The sequence below is a fragment of the Erpetoichthys calabaricus genome, chromosome 16 (genome assembly GCF_900747795.2).
Source record: "Erpetoichthys calabaricus chromosome 16, fErpCal1.3, whole genome shotgun sequence".
In the NCBI taxonomy this organism is placed as follows: domain Eukaryota; kingdom Metazoa; phylum Chordata; class Cladistia; order Polypteriformes; family Polypteridae; genus Erpetoichthys; species Erpetoichthys calabaricus.
Window position 1 is genome coordinate 74669528 of NC_041409.2, and position 22016 is coordinate 74691543.

The following is a 22016-nucleotide window of genomic DNA, read 5'->3' on the forward strand; positions in this document are numbered from 1 at the left end:
TAAGGTGATAATATGATGATGATGGCTATGCTAATAATTCCAAGAATGGTTATAAGAGCAGAGAACTAAATTGTTATTAAGAGAAGACGTGTAAATGACACTTGCTTTTCAGCCAGCAATGGCATAAGGCTCAATGTTTAAAAAAAACAAACATTTGCTTTCTTACCTTAACCCAGTATACAAATATCCATCCATCCATCCATTATCCAACCTGCTATATCCTAATACAGGGTCACAGGGGTCTGCTGGAGCCAATCCCAGCCAGCACAGGGCACAAGGCAGGAACAAATCCCGGGCAGGGCGCAAGTCCATCGCAGGGCACACACACGTACACACCCACACACCAAGCATACACTAGGGACAATATAGGATTGCCAATGCATATCTTTGGACTGTGAAAGGAAACCGGAGCACCCAGAAGAAACCCATGCAGACACGGGGAGAACATGCAAACTCCACACAGGGAGGACCTGGGAAGCAAACCCAGGCCTCCTAACTGTGAGGCAGCAGTGCTACCACTGAGCCACCGTGCCGCCCTTATTCAAATATACCACAGTAATTCTGAATACTTTGATTAGTTGAAAATATATCTTGAAATAATTCAAACTAAAAATATATTAATTTACTAGAACTAATTAAAAAGTCCTGAACTTTAGTTCCACATGTATAAAAAAAAAAAAAAAAATTACTTACTTTAAAAGCATTTACAATAGCAATAGTGTCACTCTTACTGCCAGCTGAAAATGAAAGTTTGCTGCTGTATTTAGAGATTGAAATCAGAACATTAGGATTTTAGCCGAGATATAGGACTACAAAATAATTTGAAACACTGTATTTGAAATGAAAGAATCAAGCTTTTCCCCACTAATCCAAAAACATTCAGGGCTGTTTAAATGTTTCTTGAAAATAGCATTTCATAAAATTACATTAGATCTTCTTTTACAGAAAAGGATTTCAAAGAGTTCTACAAAACAAAAAGAAATGATTCCCTGTACAGCTGAAACCAATGAGCCATGACAAAAAGACCAAAAAAATGAATATGCTAGAAAGATTTAAACCCAAAACATTCAAAACATGTCAACTGGACACTAATTTGACAAAAACATTCAATTAAAAACTTGCATTTTATACCTTCAAAGCCAAGATAAATAAAATAAACACCATACAAACAGAAAAAGAAAAATCACCGGTAACCATCCAGGCGCTGTAAGAATGGCATTGCAAAGAAGTTCTTCAATGAAAGAGCGGCAGCTGAAGAAAATAAATACATAAATTAATCTGAAATGTCTTTAAACAAAGCAAAGGAATGCTGACCTATCAAGCATCTTAATCTGTGAAAAAAAAAACTTACAGTATCCTAATTAGGTGCTATTTACTATAATCAAAAGATATCAAAATTAAATGTCACAACAAATAAAAGCTCATGTTTCCTTTACCTTTATACATACTGTAAATGATTCTAGTAAAAATAAAAACTGTGTAACACATTCTGCTAATGAAATGTGTAAATGAATGCTAGACTATAAAACGTTAAATCTTGGACTCTATACCACGTGGTAAAAACATACCAATAATAAGGCATTCTTCCAAGCATCCAAACACATGTCCAAGAACAACCATTTTCCCCAAGTATAGATCAACAGGTAAATGAGCCAGGATACGTCCCAAAAATGTTAAGTCTCCATCATATTGGTTGTCTGTTGCTCCCTTACATATCACAGAGAGAGCTCCAATCTGTCACACAAAAAGGTTGCAGAGAAAATAAAGATTTGTGATTTTTAAATTCTGTACCTTATTTACTCTGCCAATTGCATTTGTAAAAATACCATATTCTACACTAATTTTACTTCAAAATGATGCAGTTACTTGAAAGGATTTTAAGATTTTGAGATATTTTGTAAATTTCAAAAGATAATGCATTTTTGTCAAAAACATTGAGTTTTGCCAAATACCGTTTTGAGCTGCAAGACTGTCTTCTCAACGTCATCGAGACTTGGAGGAGACAGGGCTGACCCTAATATAGCCCTGGGATCTCCCATGTCCAGAACTTTCACTTTTAACATGGTGCTGGCCAGTGGGCTGCGCTGCAAGGTGGAGGAAAAAAAAACAAACAAAAAAAAACACACTTGAATTAATTTCTCATCATTCCACTTACACCCCTTGTCTACTCTGGAGACTCTGCCAATTAACAACCTTAGAGATAAATTATTAATGTCAGCACTGTATCATTGTTTGGCAAATACATCACCTTTAGGTCTCCAAAAGCAGAACTTCAATTAGGATCTTGCATTTACATTTTTACATACAGTAAGAAGTGACGGCACTTTTTTTATTGTTTTATATACTGCTCGAAAAAAATTAAAGAAACACTCTTTAATCAGAGTATAGCATCAAGTCAATGAAACTTCTGGGATATTGATCTGGTCCGTTAAGTAGCAGAGGGGGTTATTGATCAGTTTCAGCTGTTTGGTGTTAATGAAATTAACAGGTGCACTAAAGGGGCAACAATGAGACAACCTCCAAAACAGGAATGGTTTAACAGGTAGAGACCACTGACATTTTTCCCTCCTCATCTTTTCTGACTTTTTTTTTTTCCCCCACTAGTTTTGCATTTGGCTACGGTCAGTGTCACTACAGGTAGCATGAGGCGATACCTGGACCCTACAGAGGTTGGGCAAGTAGTCCAACTTCTGCAGGAGGCAGATCAATATGTGCCATTGCCAGAAGTTTTGCTGTGTCTCCCAGCACAGTCTCAAGAGCATGGAGGAGATTCCAGGAGACAGGCAGTTACTCTAGGAGAGCTGGACAGGGCCGTAGAATGTTCTTAACCCATCAGCAGGACCAGTATCTGGTCCTTTGGGTAAGGAGGAACAGGATGAGCACTGCCAGAGCCCTAAAAAATGACCTCCAGCAGGCCACTGGTGTGAATGTCTCTGACCAAACAATCAGAAACAGACTTCATGAGGTCCTCTGATGGGCCCTGTGCTCACTGCTCGACTGGCATTTGCCATAGAATACCAGAATTGGCAGGTCCACCAGTGGCGCCCTGTGCTTTTCACAGATGAGAGCAGGTTCACCCTGAGCACATGTGACAGACGTCAAAGGGTCTGCAGAAGCCTTTGAGAACGTTATGCTGCCTGTAACATCGTTCAGCATGACCGCTTTGGTGGTGGGTCAGTGATGGTCTGGCAGGGGGGGGCGGCATATCCATGGAGGGACGCACAGACCTCTACAGGCTAGACAACGGCACCTTGACTGCCATTAGGTATCGGGATGAAATCCTTGGACCCATTGTCAGACACTATGCTGGTGCAGTGGGTCCTGGATTCCTCCTGGTGCACGACAATGCCCGGCCTCATGTGGCGAGAGTGCAGGCAGTTCCTGGAGGATGAAGGAATTGATACAGTTGACTGGCCCCCACGCTCGCCTGACCTAAATCCAGTAGAACAAACACCTCTGGAACATTATGTTTCGGTCCATCCGGTTGCACCTCAGACTGTCCAGGAGCTCAGTGATGCCCTGGTCCAGATCTGGGAGGAGATCCCGAAGGACACCATCTGTCGTCTCATTAAGAGCATGCCCCGACGTTGTCAAGCATGCATACAAGCACGTGGGGGTCATACTAACTACAGAGTATGATTTTGAGTTGCTGCAATGAAATTTCGGCAACATGGACTAGCCTGCTGCATCATTTTTTCAATTTGATTTTCGGGGTGTCTTTGAATTCAGCCCTCTGTAGGTTGATAATCTTCATTTCCATCAAACGTTGTGACATCCTTTCGTTCCTAGCACATTACCCAGTCCATAACAGTGTAGATATCTAGCATGATTTTTTTCCCCATTGAGATCTGATGTGTTTTTAAAGTGTTCCTTTAATTTTTTTGAGCAGTTTATTTAGTGTCCATTTACTTTAATTTACTTTAATTACCATTTTGTTCAATGGTAATTTATAAAAATAAAATATAAATGTCCTGCGGTGGGTTGGCACCCTGCCCGGGATTGGTTCCTGCCTTGTGCCCTGTGTTGGCTGGGATTGGCTCCAGCAGACCCCCGTGACCCTGTGTTTGGATTCAGAGGGTTGGAAAATGGATGGATGGAAATATAAATGTCACAAGCATGACATACAGATGGATAGACTGATATAAACGCCAGTCACAGGCACAGTGAGGGATTATAAAGGTGCATTGTCATTTCTATAATGGAGCCCCAGTAGCATTTCTAAACACACTTCTGCTAAATAATTCATTAGAGGAAAGCACTCAATATTATTGTGTCCAAGAAAGGAAGTGCAGCATTGTTTATAATGGCCATCTGTTTTGTCTTCATTCTCTCCTCCTCTACCACCTCCAGAGGGTCAAGAGTGTTTGCCATAACTAAGGCTGCTTTCTTAACTAGCTTGTTAATTCAGTGCACCATTCTTTAAATGAACTTACTAGCCTGGCCCACTACAGTGAAGAATACTGCACTGGCTATTACAGACTTGTAAAGGAAAATATAAAGGATGTCACTGCCCATATTGAAGGAATGCAAGCTCCTAAGAAAAAGTTTGTTTGGTCTTTAATTACATAGTTCCTTTATGTTACAAGACCAGTCCAGCCTGTCACTGATGTTGACCCCCAAGAACCTTTAGTAGTGTATCACCTCCACATCTACACCCTGAACAATGACTGAGAGTAGAGGCCCTTTGGCGAGGAAAACTCAATAACCAGTTTCTTGGTTTTGTTGATGTTAAGTTGCAGATAATTCCCTCTGTACCAAGAAACAAACTATTTCACCTGACTCTTACACGGTTTCATCCCTCTTATCAATAAACACCATTAGTGAAGAATTATCCAAGAATGGTAATGTGAATGTCATGTACAAGGGGGAGAGAACAGAAGACAGAAGCATAATGTAATGGAATAAATAAAACAAATTTTTAGCTTTAACACCAATAAACTCCAAAGTGAGTATCGCCAAATTCAGCCTTTTCTAATTAAAACTCACACTGTCACAGCTCCATTTGCAAATAAATTATGTGACTGTCTAAAAAGGAAAAGAAAATAGTTTATACACCAGCTGTTAATTAAAAAAAAAAAAAAAAAGCTTTCCTTAAGCTTTACTTTTAATTTCCTTTCCTAACTTTGCATATAGTTCCATCAGAAAAAATATATTATGCTATAACATTTATAATAAATTTTACATACCAAAATTTCTGGAATGACGTGATCTGGGATTTGGTCTCTCCAAAACTCCTTTGTCACCAGTCTGTAACAATATCCTTTTGCAACACGGCCAGCACGGCCTTAAATGAGAAGATTTTTTTTATTAAAACTGATACTGTTAGGACCTCACTGCCAGTTGTGCTATGAAGCATGAACAATACAACCAATAAAGCCAAGGAGTGAAAAAAATGCATATTTATAAAAAAAAATATATATTTTGGTAATTGTTAGGAAATTTAGAATGAAATTTAGCAAAGTAAACAAAAAAACAGACAACTCTTGTCTAAAAGTTGAGCTGATTGATGTACAGTATACACAGTGCATCCGGAAAGTATTCACAGCGCATCACTTTTTCCACATTTTGTTATGTTACAGCCTTATTCCAAAATGGATTAAATTCATTTTTTTCCTCAGAATTCTACACACAACACCCCATGACAATGTGAAAAAAGTTTACTTAAGATTTTTGCAAATTTATTAAAAATAAAAAAACTGAGAAAGCACATGTACGTAAGTTTTCACAGCCTTTGCTCAATACTTTGTCGATGCACCTTTGGCAGCAATTACAGCCTGAAGTCTTGTTGATTATGATGCCACAAGCTTGGCACACCTATCCTTGGCCAGTTTCGCCCATTCCTCTTTGCAGCACCTCTCAAGCTCTATCAGGTTGGATGGGAAGCGTCGATGCACAGCCATTTTAAGATCTCTCCAGAGATGTTCAATCGGATTCAAGTCTGGGCTCTAGCTGGGCCACTCAAGGACATTCGCAGAGTTGTCCTGAAGCCACTCCTTTGATATTTTGGCTGTGTGCTTAGGGTCGTTGTCCTGCTGAAAGATGAACTGTCGCCCCAGTCTGAGGTCAAGAGCGCTCTGGAGCAGGTTTTCATCTAGGATGTTTCTGTACATTGCTGCAGTCATCTTTCCCTTTATCCTGACTAGTCTCCCAGCCCCTGCCGCTGAAAAACATTCCCACAGCATGATGCTGCCACCACCATGCTTCACTGTAGGGATGGTGCCTGGTTTCCTCCAAATGTGACGTCTGGCATTCACACCAAAGAGTTCAATCTTTGTCTCATCAGACCAGAGAATTTTCCTTCCCATGGTCTGAGAGTCCTTCAGGTGCCTTTTGGCAAACTCCAGGCGGGCTGCCATGTGCCTTTTACTAAGGAGTGGCTACCGTCTGGCCACTCTACCATACAGGCCTGGTTGGTGGATTGCTGCAGAGATGGTTGTCCTTCCTGAAGGTTCTCCTCTTGCCACAGAGGACCTCTGGAGCTCTGACAGAGTGACCATCGGGTTCTTGGTCACCTCCCTGACTAAGGCCCATCTGCCCCGATCGCTCAGTTTAGATGGTCGGCCAGCTCTAGGAAGAGTCCTGGTGGTTTCGAACTTCTTCCACTTACGGATGATGGAGGCCACTGTGCTCATTGGGACCTTCAAAGCAGCAGAAATTTTTCTGTAACCTTCCCCAGATTTGTGCCTCGAGACAATCCTGTCTCGGAGGTCTACAGACAATTCCTTTGACTTCATGCTTGGTTTGTGCTCTGACATGAACTGTCAACTGTGGGACCTTATATAGACAGGTGTGTGCCTTTCCAAATCATGTCCAGTCAACTGAATTTACCACAGGTGGACTCCAATGAAGCTGCAGAAACATCTCAAGGATGATCAGGGGTAACAAGATGCACCTGAGCTCAATTTTGAGCTTCATGGCAAAGGCTGTGAATACTTATGTACATGTGCTTTCTCAATTTTTTTATTTTTAATAAATTTGCAAAAATCTCAAGTAAATTTTTTTCACGTTGTCATTATGGGGTGTTGTGTGTAGAATTCAGAGGAAAAAAATTAATTTAATCCATTTTGGAATAAGGCTGTGACATAACAAAATGTGGAAAAAGTGATGCGCTGTGAATACTTTCCGGATGCACTGTACAATATATACACAGAAAACTGGAACTATGAAGTGTTTTTACTATGGAAACCTTATGACGCTTCATGCTACATTTCTCAAGAAAGCAACAGACTGAACTTTTCTAAGATAACAGTTTTGCAAACCATAATGCCCAGCATGTCCTCTTCCAACCATTCAAAGAAAATATATGCATGTTACCTGTGATTTGCTGAAAGTTTAAACCTGCATGCTACTTAGGGTTTGTACAGAGGGACATTCTATTTTTTTGGTGCATCCCTGTCTGTCCTCACTGAAAGAGATTATGTAACTGGTGCTACAGTCATGGCCGAAATTAATCGGTACCCCTGGAATTTTCCCAGAAAATGCACCATTTCTTCCAGAAAATTGTTGCAATTACAAATGTTTTGGTATACACGTTTATTTTCTTTATGTGCATTGGAACAACACAAAAAAACAGAAAAAAGCCAAATCTGACATTTCACACAAAACTCAAAAACCAGGCTGGACAAAATTATTGGCAGCCTCTACTTAATATTTGGTTGCACGCCCTTTGGAAAAAATAACTGAAATCAAGCGCTTCCTATAACCATCAACAAGCTTGTTACACCTCTCAACTGGAATTTCCGACCACTCTTCTTTTGCAAACTGCTCAAGGTTTCTCAGATTTGAAGGGCACCTTCTCCCAACAGCAATTATGAGATCTCTCCATAAGTGTTCAATCGGATTTAGATCCGGACTCATTGCTGGCCACTTCAGAACTCTCCAGCGCTTTGTCTTCAACCATTTCCGAGTGCTTTTAGAGGTATGTTTGGGGTCATTGTCCTGCTGGAACACCCATGACCTCTGACGCAGACCCAGCTTTCTGACACTGGGCCCTACATTGCACCCCAATATCTTTTCGTAATCTTCAGATTTCATGATGTCTTGCACACAGTCAAGGCATTCAGCGGCAGAGGCAGCAAAACATCCCCAAAACATCTTAGAACCTTCACCATGTTTGACTGTAGGTACTGTGTTCTTTTCTTCGTAGGCCTCATTCCGTTTTCTGTAAACAGTAGAATGATGAGCTTTACCAAAAAGCTCTACCTTGGTCTCATCTGTCCACAAGACGTTTGCCCAGAATGATTTTGGCTTCCTCAAGTACATTTTGGCAAACTCCAGTCTGGCTTTTTTATGTTTCTGTGTCAGCAGTGGGGTCCTCCTGGCTCTCCTGCCATAGCGTTTCATTTCGTTCAGATGTCGACGGATAGTTCGAGTTGACACTGTTGCACCCTGAGTCTGCAGAACAGCTTGAATATGTTTTGAAGTTGATTGGGGTTGTTTATCCACCATTCGGTCTATCCTTCGTTGCAGTCTTTTATCAATTTTTCTCTTCCGTCCACGTCCAGGGAGATTAGCTACAGTGCCATGTGTTGTGAACTTCTTGATTTTGTAGCGCACAGTGGACAAAGGAACATGAAGATCTCTGGAGATGGACTTGTAGCCTTGAGATTGTTGATATTTTTCCACAATTTTTGTTCTCAAGTCCTCTGACAATTCTCTGCTCTTCTTTCTGTTCTCCATGCTTAGTGTGGCACACTCAGACACACAACAGAAAGGTTGAGTCAACTTTTCTCCATTTTAACTGGCTTCAGGTGTGATTGCTACATTGCCAGCACCTGTTTCTTGCCACAGGTGAGTTCAAACGAGCATCATGTGCTTGAAATAAAACGATTTACCCACAATTTTGAAAGGGTGCCAATAATTTTGTCCGGCCCATTTTTGGAGTTCTGTGTGACATGATGTCAGATTTGGCTTTTTTCTGTTTTTTTGTGTTGTTCCAATGCACATAAAGGAAATAAACATGCATATACAGAAACATTTGTAACTGCAATAATTTTCTGGGAGAAATGGTGCATTTTCTGGGAAAATTCCAGGAGTGCCAATAATTTCGGCCATGACTGTATGTAATTAATAAAATGTTTAGAGACTGTTAATTGCTATTTATAAAGGATACCTAAAATGTTACCCAGTGCTTATGTTTCACAAAAACAACCTCTCACATTCATTACCAGCAAATTATAATTATTCAATATTTTTCTGACAATTTCATCGAAAAAGCTCCAGATCTGTTGTCACAATGGTCTGAAGCACGCTACAAATTTTAATCTTGAGAAATCTGAAGTACAATTAGTTATAAACCCTCCACAACTAAAAATAGGACACTGCACACATTACGTCAACTGGTCTTAGCTGACTACAAAAGCTACTGAGCCACCACAAGCTTACTTGGGCTATGTTTTTAACTGCATGACATTATAAAGTACTAAAAACCATGTATTTAATTTAGTCTAACGTATGAAACTGCAATCTATCATTGCTATTATTTTGTAATATGACTCACTGATAAAAAAGTCAATCAAAAATGTGAATTAATCTTTGATGATCTAATAAATTTAAAAAATGTGTCAACTTTCAAATCAGTTAACGAAGTCTGCAAATACACTTAAATATTAAAGCTATGCGTACGTTTTTCGAACTAGTCAAAGAAGAAATTACAATGTAGTAGTATGACATATTGCCTTCAGCACTGAACTAAGCTATACAGCTACTAGCTCAATTCCATTACTCATTGTAAAACCCTGGTTGAAATATTACTTAACCTCTCTTCCATTTATACTTAACCAATTAAAGTTATACAGTTCAGGAGGAGCCTTTGAGGAGTGATCACAAAACAGAGATAATTGACACACAGTCAATGCTTGGGAATGGTGAGGATAAAAAGTGTCAGTTTTTAAATACTGTAATACAAAATTACTGTTTTCTGTATTAAATTTAAATGCAGATTAAGCACTTAAATGCATTATTTTAGATGGTCCTGTAAACTGAATACAGTGTACACTCAGTCTATAATAGTTCTTACAGTCTTACAATAGGAAAAATCCAACAGTTCAGCATCCAGTGCACACAGTGAGAAGCTACAAAATTTCCTTATTTAATATCTAAAAGCTATGATTTCATGTAACATAGATGTATTTGTCTATTCAGAAATCATATTGCAGTTAAAATTATGCAAGTATGTTGGCATCTGGATTCCTTTTATATTGCTCTTAAACAGAATATTAAACAGGACAAAGAGTCAATTCAAAGAACATCTCAGAGGTATCCGTAGCAGTACCAGGTCTTAGAATCCTTTAGAAAATCTTTTCTCTCTATGTCCATCTAGTATTAAGACTGTAAAATATAGTATGAAGGTGTACTATTTCTATAATTGCTTTTGTAAATATTTTAAGTTTTCTTTTGCTGTTGTACAATATATAACTCAACACCCCTTTTTTTAAAAAAAAATACCAGATCAGTTCAGTGTGGTAGCATTGCTTGTGGGAGCAAAAGACAGGTGTTATATCAAGAAATACTAACCCTTGTGGCACCTGGCTGGGGTTCCTACCCGGCCGGGACGCCAGGGGAGACAGGAGGAGGGCTCATACCTCCTCCAGACCACGAGGGGGCGACCACGCTGGTTATATTGGGGGCCAGCGTGGTCAGGGGGCGTCCCCATGCCTAGAGGACCCTGGACCCCAGCACTTCAGCCACACCAAGAAGTGCTGGGGGGGGGGGGGAGAGAAGAGAGGGAACACCCGGGGAGACAGCCGGCACTTCCGCCACACTGGGGCGTGTCGGTGGAAGATTCCCGGTGCACACCTGGAGCACATCCGGGTATGGATAAAAGGGACTGTCTCCCTTCATTCGAGGCTGGAGTCGGGTGGAAGCAGGACGAGGTCAGAGAGAGAGAGAGAAGGAGGAGGTTTGAAGAAGAGGCAGTGTGGTTGTCCTGGACTTTGGGGTTTGTGGAGCACTTTTGGACATTGTAAATAATAGTAATAGTGTAAATAAACGTGTGGTGGTGCAAAATAACATGTCTGCCTGTCTGTGTCCGGGGCTCGTTCCACACCCTACAAACAATTACACTCCAAATTTAACTTTCCAGCAACACATTTCTTTCACTACCTTCAAATCAGAAACTACTGAAAAAAAACCTGCCCAATTTTCCTCACCTCCCACCTACCTCTATGCCGGAAAAAATATTGATCAGTCTCAAGGACTCAGACAGCATTTCCAGAATATATAAAACAATTTTACAGTCCCTTCCTTTCAAAGATCCAAGAGCATAGTGGGAAAAGGATCTCTCACTCAGCATCTCAGAAAAGGAGTGGAAAGTAGCAATGCACAGAATTCACTCAAGCTCCATATGTGCAAAGCACAGAATTATTCAACTCAAAATTATAAATCGAGCTTATCTCTCTCGTTTAAAATTTTCCAAAATGTTTCCAGGGCAAGATCCAACCTGTGAACCCTGCAATCAAGTTCCGGCCTCACTGGGTCCCATGTTTTCGTCCTGCACCAAATTAACATCATTCTGGACCAAAATCTTTAAATGCCTTTCAGACAGCCTTGGTGTCACAAACCCTCCTAATCCACTAACTGCTGTGTTGGGGGTACTCCCAGATGGGCTTAAAGTGGAGAAGGACAAACAAATTGTAATTGCCTTTACTACACTATTGGCACATAGACTTATCTTGGTCAACTGGAAGAAACCGAACTCTCCTATTCTAAGTCAATGTGTAACTGATGTTATATACTACTTGAAATTGGAATAAAATCAGATTCGTACTTAGAGGATCTGTACAAAACTTTTTCAAAACCTGGCAGGATCTAATCAATAACATTTTAGAATAAGCATTTAAATTGAGGAAGCAGGTTCTCTCCCCACTTTTACTCCATTTATCTTTATTCATTTATTAATTAATCTATTTACTTATTTTTAATTAGCTTTAAGTTTTACTCTGCTGGCCTAGCTCTCTTTCTCAGGGATGGGGTTGATTTGTTTTGAACCTTTTTTGTAAAGCTTGAGTTATTTGTATGGAATGCTATTTGATTTTAATAAAATCAAAGATTAAAAAAAAAAAAAAAAAAAAAAAAAAAAAAGTGAAGACACCAAAAACAAAAATGGTTTACATAATTTAAGTTATACAATACCATAACAGAAAATGTTGGAATGGTTTGGAAAATGCAAAAACTAAAAAGAATAACCCACAGTAACTATTAAATTTACTTTTACTTCAATGCATACAGTATGAAACAAAGATATTTCACGTTTTGTCTGGTCAACTTCATGTCATTTGGTAATACAGTAATCCCTCGCTATATCGCGCTTCACCTTTCGCGGCTTCACTCCATCGCGGATTTTATATGTAAGCATATTTAAATATATATCGCGGATTTTTTGCTGGTTCGCGGATTTCTGCGGACAATGGGTCTTTTAATTTCTGGAACATGCTTCCTCAGTTGGTTTGCCCAGTTGATTTCATACAAGGGACGCTATTGGCAGATGGCTGAGAAGCTACCCGGCTTACTTTTCTGTCTCTCTTGCGCTGACTTTCTCTGATCCTGACGTAGGGGGATTGAGCAGGGGGGCTGTTCGCACACCTAGACGATAAGGACGCTCGTCTAAAAATGCTGAAAGATTATCATCACGTTGCTATCTTTTGTGCAGCTGCTTCCTGAAACCACATGCTGCACGGTGCTTCGCATACTTAAAAGCTCGAAGGGCACGTATTGATTTTTGATTGAAAAACAAACTCCGTCTCTCTCTCTCTCTCTCTCCCTGCTCCTGACGGAGGGGGTGTGAGCAGCCGCCTTCAACAGCTTTGTGCCGCGGTGCTTCGCATACTTAAAAGCAAACAGCCCTATTGATTTGTTTGCTTTCCTCTGTCTTTCTGACAGACTCTGCTCCTGACGCGCACTCCTTTGAAGAGGAAAATATGTTTGCATTCTTTTAATTGTGAGACAGAACTGTCATCTCTGTCTTGTCATGGAGCACAGTTTAAACTTTTGAAAAAGAGACAAATGTTTGTTTGCAGTGTTTGAATAACATTCCTGTCTCTCTACAACCTCCTGTGTTTCTGCGCAAATCTGTGACCCAAGCATGACAATATAAAAATAACCATATAAACATATGGTTTCTACTTCGCGGATTTTCTTATTTCGCGGGTGGCTCTGGAATGCAACCCCCGCGATGGAGGAGGGATTACTGTATACATCCACTCCTGCATTTCAGGCCTACAACACATTCCAAAAAAAGTTAGAGTGGTAAGGTATTCTCCACTTTGTAATGTCGCCATTCCTTCTCAAAACACTTAAAAGATGTTTAGGCACTGAGGATACCAAGCAACGAAGTGTTTCAGGTGTTATTTTTTCCCATTCTTCCTGCAAACACGTCTTACAGTGTGCAATAGTACAGGGTCATCGCTGTCACATTTTTCGTTTCAAAATTCCCCACACATTCTCTATTGGGGCCAGGTCAGGATGGCAGGCAGGCAGGCCAGTCCTGTACAGTGGAACCTCAGTTCACGAATGTCCTGGTACACGTACAAATCGGTTTACGACCAAAAAGTTCGCCAAACTTTTGCCTCGGTTCACGATGAACAAGCCAGTTTCTCTTTCGGTTTATACATGTTCAGTCTCTCCCTGTACATTTCCTGTGCAGCAAGCAAGAGAGAGAGAGCGCCACACACACACAGGCAGCGGGAGAGAGAGCCAGACGCACACACACAGGCAGCGTGAGCACACACAAGGTAGGAAGGCAGTTAAAGAATGAACTGGGCTTGATTTTGTTTTCACTTCTGTTTACAGCGATCGGTTCGTAGCATGCATTGTTGCAATGTTACTTTTCTTAGTGGTTTATTAAATTACAGATTTTTTCAAATGTTCATTTTTTTCCCTGGGCTTATAACTCATTAAAAAAAAAAAGTGTTTTTAGCCAGCGGTTGGTAGCGCTATAGCGCAAACTATTGCAGTGTTAGTTTTCTCTGTTGTTCAAGGTTTTCTCAGTGTTATTCAATGTTTTTACATTTAGTTTACTATTATGCTGTGCATTCTATGGTTTAATTAACTATATTTGTGCTTAAAAACTTTAAAAAAATTAATATTTACATACAGTTCGTATGGTCTGGAACGGATTAATTGTATTTACATGCAATCCTATGGGGGGAAATTGCTTCGGTTCACGACCAGAGTTTTGGAACAAATTATGGTTGTGAACCGAGGTTCCTCTGTACCTGTATCCTCTTCTTCCGTAGCAATGCCTTTGTAATGTGTGCAGAATGTGTTTTTGCGTTGTCTTGTTGAAAAACACATGGTCAACCCTGGAAAATATGTCATCTTGAAGGAAGCATATGTAGCTCTAAAATTTCAATGTACTTTTTGCATTAATGCGGACATCAAACCACCTTTTCCAAGCTCACTGACATAACCCTATACCATGACTGACGCTGGCTTTTGGACTTGCATCTGGATAACAGTCTGGATAGTCCTTCTTGTTTTTGGTATGGAGCACATGACGTCCATTTCTTCCAAAAAGACCTGGAATACGGATTCATCTGACCACAATACACGTTTCCACTGTGTGATAGTCCCTCCCACATGCCTCTGAGACCAGAAAAATTGAAGCCACTTCTACACATGGTTAACATAAGACTTTTTTTTTGCACAGCAAAAAGTTTTAAGTGGTATTTCTCAATGTAACTCCATTTCGTAGATTTGCCAAAGTTATCAATAGATTATATAACCAAATGGGCAAGGGATAAGTGACAGTTCTTGAGGCAGTGCCACCTGTAGGATCAGAGATAACTGGTGTTCAGCTTAGGCTTGTGCCCTTTTCATTTACATAATGAAATTCTAACAGATTCCTTGAATCATTTAATGATATTATGCACTGTAGAGGAAGAAATATGCAAATTCCTTCCAATCTTTCTTTAAGGAACATTGTTTTTAAACATTTTAATAATCTTATTACGCATCTGTTGACAGACAGGAGATCCTCTGCCATCTTTGCTCCTCAAAATCTCAGCCTTTCATGGATACTACCTTTGTACCAAATCATGTTTACAATCACCTGTTTGAAATCACATCATTTATTTATTTATAAACCTCATTACTGGCCCTAATTTGCTTCTGTCCCAACATTTTTTGGAATGTGCTACAGGCCTAAAATGCAGGAATTGATTAATATAGTGGGGAAAATAAGTATTGAATGTGTCAATGTTTTCCTAAGAAAATAGATTTCTAATGGGACTATTGACATGGAAAATTTTCACCAGATGTCGGTAACAACCCAAGTAATCCACACATACAAAAAAATCAAAACAAATAAGTCCTTACATCAGTGTTCTCCCTAACGTCTTTTAGCCGGGCACTCCGCCCGGCTAATTTACTTGAGTGTCCGGCTGCCATCTCACATAGCATTGCAAGATGACAGCCACAGATCTACAGGCAGATCTAATGATCTGCAGAGATGGCAAGGGAGGACTGGCAAATATTTTAGAAGCAGGATTGCTCCTGGCGAGGGGAGAGGCGCACAGCGGAATGTTGCCATCACTCGATGCTGAACAAGCTAATAGCGGGGTGATGTGCAGTGCCATTTCTCCTCCAAACATGGCGTGTGCAATGACAGCCAAAGAGTTCAAAATTAGTCTCATCTGACCAGACTATATTCTCCCAGCTCCCAGCATTTCACTGGCTTGTCCAAATGTTGTGCAGCAAAACTTTAAACGAGCTTCAACATGCTTTTTCTTCAGCAGTGGAGTCTTAAACAGATATCATGCATGCATAGAGGCCATGGCGGTTGAGTGCATTACTTGTCGTTTTCTTTGAAACAACTGTACCTGCTAATTCCAGGTGTTTCTGAAGCTCTTCGTGCATGGTCCTCGACTCTTTGACAACTCTTTTGATTATTCTTTTGACTCCTCTGTCAGAAATCTTGCAAGGAGCACCTGGTCGTTGCCAGTTTATGGTGAAATGATGCACTTTCCACTTCTGAATTATGGCCCCCAACAGTACTCACTGAAATATTCAGAAGTTTAGAAATATGTCTATAACCAATGCCATCAGTATGTTTTGCAAAAGTAAGGTTGTGAAGGTCTTGAGAGAGCTCTTTGCTTTAACCCATCATGAGATGCTTCTTGTGTGACACCTTGGTAATGAGAAATCTTTTTATAGGCCATCAATTAGGACCAAACCAGCAGATATTAATTTGCACTGATATGGGACAGGATTACTTTCTAAATACTGACAGATTTCAACTGGAGTCTTGTCTTTTCTATGCCTTTTTGCACCTATTTTTCTTCATATGTTCAATACTTTTTCCGTGTCATTCAACCTTATTACACATAATTTATGGACTTATTTGTTTTGGCCTTCTTGGAGTTCCTGGAAGAAGCACTGCGAGGTGCAGCTCCTGGGGACTCTATCGTCCTGCTGGAAGACTTTAACACTCACGTCGGCAATGACAGTGAAACCTGGAGAGGTGTGATTGGGAGGAACGGCCTCCCTGATCTAAATTCGAGTGGTGTTCAGTTGTTGGACTTCTGTGCTGGCCATGGATTGTCCATAATGAACACCATGTTCGAGCATAAGGGTGTCCATAAGTGTACTTGGTGCCAGGATACCAGAGGTTGCAGCTCGATGATCGACTTTGTAATCGTGTCATCGGATCTGCGACCTTATGTCTTGGACACTCGGGTGAAGAGAGGGGCTGAGCGGTCAAGTGATCACCACCTGGTGGTAAGTTGGATCAGATGGCGGGTGAGGCTGCCAGACAGACCAGGCAGACCCAAACGTTTAATGAGCCGAGCCTCCATTGTCGAAGCAGCAGAACAGAGCCGTGGCCGCAAAGTTGTCAGTGCCTCTCGTGATGGCAATCTACGAACCCGGTGGTGGACACCTAAGGTTCGTGGGGCCGTCAAGTTGAAGAAAGAGTCCTACCGGGTCTGGTTGACCAGTGGGACTCCAGAGGCAGCTGAGGGGTACCGGCACGCCAAGCGTGTGGCAGCATCGGCTGTTGTTGAGGCAAAAACCTGGGCATGGGAGGAGTGTGGGGAAGCCATGAAAAACGACTTTCGGTCGGCACCGAGAAGGTTCTGGCAAACTGTCAGGCGTCTCAGGAGGGGAAAGCAGTGCTCCACCAACACAGTGGAGATGGGGCCTGGCTGACTTCAACTGCAGACGTTATTGACCGGTGGAAGGAATACTTTGAGGATCTTCTCAATCTCACCAGCATGTCTTCCTTAGAGGAGGCAGAGCTGGAGGACTCTGGGGGGGGGCCCGTCCATATTAGCGGCTAAGGTCGCGGAGGTAGTTAAAAAGCTCTGAGGTGGCGGGGCCCCTGGGGTGAACGAGGTTCACCCTGGGTTCCTCAAGGCTCTGGATATTGTGGGGCTGTCCTGGTTGACACGTCTCTGCAACATTGCATGGACATCGGGGGCAGTGCCTCTGGATTGGCAAACCAGGGTGGTGGTCCCCCTTTTTAAGAAGGGTGACTGGAGGATGTGCTCCAACTATAGGGGATCACACTCCTCAGCCTCCCCGGTAAGGTCTATTCAGGGGTGCTGGAGAAGAGAGTTCGGTCGATGGTCGAATCTCGGATTCAAGAGGAACAATGCGGATTTCATCACGCTGGAGGGATTATATCTCCCGGCTGGCTTGGGAACGCCTTGGGGTCCTCCCAGAGGAGCTGGCCGGGGAGAGGGAGGTCTGGGCTTCCCTGCTTAGGCTGCTGCATTCACGACTTGACCTCGGTTAAGCGGTGGATAATGGATGGATATTTGTTTTGAATTCTTTGTATGTGTGGATTACCTGGGTACTTACTGACATCTGGTGAAAATGTCATGTCAAAACTAGTAAATATATTTACTGAGAAAAACATTGACATGTTCAATGCTTATTTTCCCTGCTATATTAAAAAATGAAATAAATTTGACCAGACAAAAAAAATGAAATAAAAGGTTCAAGAAAACTTAAAAATCACTTCACTTTTTGCTCTGAATTTTTCTTTACTGCCTCAACGTTTTCTGATTTGGGGTTGTAATAATAACATGCTTTCCAAAAGAAGATAACTAAAATGCGGCGCCCTGCCCAGGGTTTGTTCCTGCCTTGTGCGCTGTGCTGGCTGGGACTGGCTCCAGCAGACCCCCTGTGACCCTGTATTAGGATATAGCGGGTTGCACAATGACTGACTGACTGAAATGCCCTCATATTTATTAAAAGACAATATTTAATTTCCTAGATACTTCCAGATTCATAAAAAAACAAACTAAAACAAATAGAGAAAAAGCATAAGCTCACCTCTTCTCTGGTTACAGTTGGTTTTTGATGCCCATACCAGCTGTAAGGTCAGATAGTTTGTTTCTTTATCAGAGACCAATTGGCGAGCTAGACAAAAATCAATCACTGATGAAAAGAGAAAAAAATTTTTGCTTTATCAGTTAACACAATAAATATGATATGATGAAGTGCTACTGTATAGCACTATTACGGCAAAACATCCATTGTTAACTAGATATGACCTGGCTGTCTAGAACAGTCAATCTACTGTATATAGTTACTCCCTTAAGTTTTTAAATAAACACACAATAGTGGGTTAGTCATTTAACTTTTCCTTTAAGATCAGAGAGCACAGAAGCGCAAGACAGGCAATGCTTACATGTTTACACAAGAATGTGCTGATGGCACTCATCTGTATTTATCAATTAAACTATATTATTTCAGTTTTACCATTTATAATTTTACTGATGTTAAAACTGTAATATGAAAAAAGAACAATGTTACTTTTGTGGATGGCAATTCTATGAATAAGTGCTGAATAGTCTTAACTCAAAAGTCTTAAATTTTATTGCGTCTCCATTCACAAAGTAGGTGTTAACTTCAGAACAGATTTCAACTTCAGTCATTACATTTATGCTTGATCTAGAACTTTCTTTATCTCAGTATTGTTGCAAAATTAAGGCAGTGTCTTACGATGCAGTATCTTGAAATGCTAGTTCATTAATTTGTCTTAAACAGAAAATGTTTCTGTAATACTTAACATTCAAGCTCTTCAAAATCTTGCACTTATGACAACATAGTTAATTCAAAACACAGCAGTAAGTGTAACAGCTAAAACTTAGAAATATAACCATATAGTTCTTAAATGATTTCCGATTAGGTCCAAAAATCCTCTTTTCATCTATACAAGTAAAACTGGAACAGTTTAGTACTACCCCGCTGAACCTATTACCACTTACTCCAGGAAATACATCACATTCTTAAGATCCAAGTTTCCTTAAAATTCCAAGGTCAAATGAAACTATACTAAGAGGCAAAGGCTTTAGCTACAGGGTGTAGGAAAAAGGAGAGAATTTTACCTCAGTTATTTATTAATTTTGTCTTTGGCATTGATAGTAATTAAGTAAGTAAATCTGGCTACTTTATTTTCCTTACCGTTCTGTGTAGGAGGTGGTCTCTGGCCATTAAGACTTATATCAACCACACTTGGCGAAAGAAACAGAATAATACAATGCATCGATAAAAACAAGGTTTACTGAAATATGATAGCTGCATATATATTGATATAGAAGACAATGCAAAACAGACGAGACAGACAAACAACACACTGGCTGTTTACCTTTTATTTAAAGTTCTAACTTATCTTGGTAGAGATAAATGGTTTTACTTTACCTAGTCTTTAAGGATGACATCTGATGTTGCGTGGAGTCATTGCTCTAGATTTGAGTGGAGGACTCTTCTTGTGTTGGAGTGCAATCCTTCTCTTTGTGGCGTGGTACTTTGCTCGTGGTGTGCTATACTGTTAGGCTCTTTGCTGTGTCCTCTACAACTTTATACGGAAAGGCATTTCTCACTATGGCACAAGATTTTAAATGCTGAAATTCCCATCTTGAAGTACTAGCTGCTTCTCAGTCTTTTCAGACTAGACATCAGTCAAAGGCACAAAGCTCGTCTTGTGATCTCAGGGTCCAGATCCACAAAGAGAAGAGATTGAAAGCTTACAGCTCATTGAACAGACAGCAGCTCATCAGCTTTTAGGTTTCAGAGAGAGAAGTGGGTGGTTTCATACCCCAAAGAGAGATTTCAGAGAGACATAAAGCAAGAGAAGAAATGAATGCAGCTAGTTTTAGAAGAAGTTTTAACCTCTGGTGATTGAATCAAGACCACTTTCAGTTATAGAACCAGTACCTGTTCATGGGCATGTTATTTTGTCCATCAAGGTTGTCACTTGTTGAATTCTAGCTCTTTATTAGAACTTGGGTATCCAGCTGGCAACTCAAAGAAATGTCTGTGTGATGTTACTTGGTCTGGAATCAATCATCTTATCAGATAAGGCGCAGAGGCTGCATTTCAAATTATTAGTATGAGCTGCAGTTTTACCTATTTATTCAGGAATGTAGGTTGCTAGAATGTGCAGCTGGATTTCTGCATCCCTGTTAAATCTGCTCTCAAGCTTTGTGTGCCCCTAAAACGCATCACAAAATGGGAATGCCCACTTTGTCCTACAAGGGCACCCAAACTAAGAAATGATCTACGTTGTACTTACCAATACAAGAGAATTCCAGTCTCAGCACTTAAAACTAAAGACGGAAGAATCATTTTACTCTTGCATTTACGATGCTCCACCAAAGCTTGATCTTTACTTTAAGCAAGTAAAATAATTATGTACACATTTAAATAAATAAAACTGAAAATGGAAGTATCACCATATTCATATACTTACGGCTTTGTAGGGGTATTTAACTTAACATTTCCTGTAATTAACTTATATGCTTCATGTTTAAACCTTGCTATAAAGTGCCTTTATATTATTTGTTCATCTAAAATGACTTTTCTGTCAATCTACATTCTTGCTTGGCTCAAATAAGCTAGAATGTTACTTACCTTGCCTGCTACGGTACACAAGTTCACATTTATTTATTTGGTTGATTCAAGCCAATTTCCAACATTTGAGAGATACAATTAGTTACATTTATTTTGTGTTTCAAATTGGAGAACAAGCAGGTGAAGTGACTCACTCTTGGTCAAACAGTGTCAGTAGCAGGACTGAACGCCCCCCAAATGATACATGCACTATAGTATACACATTGACATGCATGAGCGCTACAGGAGTGCATTCAAGGTTCAAAGCCAGTAGGCAATGCACCTTTGGGAACAGGGAATGTACTACTGGGTAACCAGTTCTCCACTTTAACCTACAGGGAAGAGGATGATTCCCAAGAGGAAGTATGACATTCCCATTGCCATTCTGGATGCCCCAACACTTCCGTCAGGATAAACGTAGTCAAAATTTACTGTTGAACCATAGACCGATGGTGATCAATTGTCAATTAGAGTATGCAGACTAATAAAATAAATGTGTGAGTAATGGCACAAGTTGCATAACTGAAACAGTGACAGACAAGATGTCTTCACATGAAGTTTACATTGAGACCATGTATGTAACAATTACTAGCTGTCTTACCCAGCATTGCTCTGGACATTTCCTAAGACACCATGCCCCAGTTACAGTACCCATCAATCAAATATATCAGATAAGTACTGTGTAAGTAACTGATTACTTTTGTGCTTCACAATCTGAAATGCAGTGCCAAATCTTTGTCTGACTTCCAAGGGGACACCTTAGTTCTCTGCGATATTGCCATATATTTTAGTCTCCATCATTAGGAATAAGAAGCAGCCCAAAGAAAAGGGTGTATAATGTATACAAAAAGAGGCCACTTGTTAACCACATCTTTTTGAAGTTTCACCTTTTCTTCATCTACCTCACAACCCATTCTCCATGCAGCTTGTCACCTTGTCTCTTTTTTCCTGAGAAGAGCAGCTGGCCTTTTTCACTCACCACCAATCCTATTTCTCTGCATGACTACAGCCTCAGCTTGTACAGTGGCATTGTTCTGCTCGTAGCTTTCATTTGCATGAACTGCATGCCCCATTCCTCAGGGCAATCACAGCTAAAGCAAAAAGAATAACCATTCTGCTAGGGCTGTATTACTGACAAATATTGAGAAGTTTATTATATATATATATATATATATATA

General features: G+C 40.4%; 1 protein-coding gene across 1 annotated transcript in view; it reads right to left on the reverse strand.

Moving 5' to 3' along the window:
* Positions 1-22016, reverse strand: part of tdrd9 (tudor domain containing 9) — a 272667-nt gene that overhangs the window by 66806 nt on the left and 183845 nt on the right. Inside the window, exons 13-18 of the mRNA XM_028821874.2 lie at positions 18277-18381; positions 5187-5284; positions 1953-2084; positions 1569-1734; positions 1188-1251; positions 694-757 (exon numbers count right to left, since the gene is read on the reverse strand). Of these exons, the coding sequence (XP_028677707.1) occupies positions 694-757; positions 1188-1251; positions 1569-1734; positions 1953-2084; positions 5187-5284; positions 18277-18381 (629 nt within the window). The remainder of the gene's footprint in view (positions 1-693; positions 758-1187; positions 1252-1568; positions 1735-1952; positions 2085-5186; positions 5285-18276; positions 18382-22016) is intronic.